Source organism: Primulina huaijiensis, unplaced genomic scaffold (genome assembly GCF_012295235.1).
Source record: "Primulina huaijiensis isolate GDHJ02 unplaced genomic scaffold, ASM1229523v2 scaffold41583, whole genome shotgun sequence".
Lineage (NCBI taxonomy): Eukaryota > Viridiplantae > Streptophyta > Magnoliopsida > Lamiales > Gesneriaceae > Primulina > Primulina huaijiensis.
In genome coordinates, this window is record NW_027359911.1 from 1 (window position 1) to 2650 (window position 2650).

Consider the following 2650-nt stretch of genomic DNA (forward strand, 5'->3'; position numbering starts at 1 on the left):
TCCGTTATTTCGGTATATATCAAAATTTTCAAATTGGATATCGTTACCGTACCGAAAAATTCAGAATTGTTACCGTACCGTACCGAAATCTTCGATATACTTAAAATTCGGTAAATTCAATATTTTTTTGTTACGGTAATTTCGGTATACCTAAAATTCGGTATTTTTTCCCACCCCTAACCGTATGTATTCCACAAATAAATTGTAAGTATTTAAAATATAATTAAGATGCGTATCTTTCAAATCCTAATTGCATGCAATTCGCACTACAAATTAAAAACCTTTTAGCGAGGTCGCCAATTTGTGCGACGGTTTTTATGAAAGCCGTCGCCAATTTAAATTGTGTGACGGTTGTTTAAAACAGTCGCAAATTTTAACGACGCCATCAAAAGTAGCGACGGTGTTTTACACCAGTAGCGACGGATTAATAAAACTGTCGCATTTAGCAACGGACAAAATATAACCGTCGCTAAATTAGCGACGGTTTTTAGTATCAGCGACGGTTTATTAGCAACGGTTTCAATATAATCGTCGCTAATTTAGCAACAGTTTGGATATAACTGTCGCCGATCTAGATATAACCGTCGTCGATTTAGATATAACCGTCGCTAAATAGCGACTGTTTATTCATATTAATCGCTAATAGCGACGGTGTTTATTAAAACCGNTATTAAAATAGCGATAGATATGTAATTAGCGACGGTTTGTCAATTCCTGAATAGCGCCAAGACTGCACCTTTACAGGGGATAATAATGACATTATCAGACAATAATTTGGGTCCTAATTCACCCTTTTCGCCTCCAAATTCATATGGATCGGTGGTTCTCGGCGGAACCTTCGACCGCTTACACGACGGCCATCGCCAATTCCTGAAGGTGCGTGATCCCATGCCCGTTCCTTTAATAATATCTCAATAATCGGAAGATGATCAGAATTTTGGTTTTGTAGGCTGCGGCGGTGGTGGCGAGGGATCGGGTCGTGGTTGGTGTTTGCGATGGTCATATGCTAGCTAAAAAGAAGGTACGCAAATTAAATAGTCGATAATCCTTTTTTTTCTGTGGGGGGTCTTGAATCGAATTTAAAAGGGTATTATTTTGGGTTGGAAATTTTGAATTGAGAAAATGAAGTTTCAAGACATGTATAATGATTGCTAATAATGTGCCACATGATTTATAATTTTAGAAAGAAAATTGTCCTTGTGGCTAGAAAGTGTGAAGTCGGAACGTGAACTATATAAAAAAAAAGATAATCTCGGTTGGCTAAAAAAGTTTGGAGTCCAACTTTGATTTACTGTTAAATGTGAATGTAATGAAGTAAATGAGTGGAATATTGGAGTATAACCTAAGCTACGTTTGTTTTAACAAAGTAATCAATAAGTGGTGAGAAAATCTTTGTTGCTGTCATTGTGTTAATAGTAGCTGAATGCTGCTGGGAGTTGCAGTCACAGTTGTGACACCTTAGCATGTGTTGTGGATAAAAGATAATGAATTTCATTGCTGACGAATTTCGGGAAATAATCAAGTGTTGTAACAAAAGTCTGATTTGACTAAAGCACATTTTTGTTTATCTCATTTATAGTGGTTCGGTAAGCTAGTTTTTATTTGTATTCATGTATCATCTTAGAAAGCTAACTATGCCATGTAATACAGTCACACGAGGTTATCATGTTCTTTATTTTCCTCTTGATCTATACATGTATGTTCTTTCTATTCAATAGCAGTTGACAAACTTGTGATGTGTTTAAGCACTGTCTGCAGTATGCTAATCTAATAGAGCCAATTGAACAAAGAATGAAACAAGTTGAGGATTACATAAAGGTACACATTACATATGAAGAAGATGGTTATAGTCAGCATGGCATGAGTTATTTATTCTCAAGCCAGCAAAGAATAGATTTCCTTCGGTGCATTATGATCATGGCTGCATGATTGATGGCATATACTAGTGGATGCTGGAGTTGAGTTGTTTGCATTCTATTTGATATACTTCCTGTTTGTCGAGATACTAACATGCACCATCTAATCTAATTAGAAAGCATGTTGCATTCTACTTTATGAAGGCTCTCCTTTTATAAATGTGGAATGAACATACTTTGGTTGTTTACACAAAAACCTTGAAACACACTATTGTATCATTTTTCCGTATATTTAGACTGCAGAGATGTCAACTTTTGATAAACATAATGCCTATTTTGTTTCCTTCATTTTTCCCTTCAGTCAGTTAAACCAGGGATAATTGTGCAAGCAGAACCCATTGTTGATCCCTATGGCCCTTCAATCGATGATGAGAATTTGGAGGCTATAATTGTCAGGTCCATATTTTTCCTAACAACAATTTGATTTACACACTGTTCTTTCTGTTTATTACTCTCGGGAATAAAAATATGACAGTTCTATCATTTTTATTTTGTTTCTTTAGCTTTACTTTGTGATGATCCAAGTATTAAGGGTAGCCCCTACCACTTAATGGACTTGGACTTGTCTTGAAGGCCTATGATCCTTATAAATCTTGCTCGAGCTAGATGATTTTGCTTAGAATTTAGATACGGATTAGGCCCTATACATGCATGATTAAATTTGTTTTTATGTGTCATGCAACGGCTTATTAAAGCTGCTTGGTAACAGCAAGGAAACATTTCCTGGTGGACTA

General features: G+C 35.9%; 1 protein-coding gene across 1 annotated transcript; it reads left to right on the forward strand.

Annotated features, from left to right (window-relative positions):
- Positions 1-703: 703 nt before the first annotated feature.
- Positions 704-2647, forward strand: LOC140969447 (phosphopantetheine adenylyltransferase-like; the record flags this gene model as incomplete). The annotated part of the gene is made up of 5 exons (XM_073430807.1): positions 704-876; positions 950-1021; positions 1759-1818; positions 2218-2312; positions 2626-2647. Coding segments are annotated over exons 1-5 (372 nt in total), but the record flags the coding sequence as incomplete, so codon positions are not given.
- Between the last annotated feature and the right edge of the window lie 3 nt (positions 2648-2650).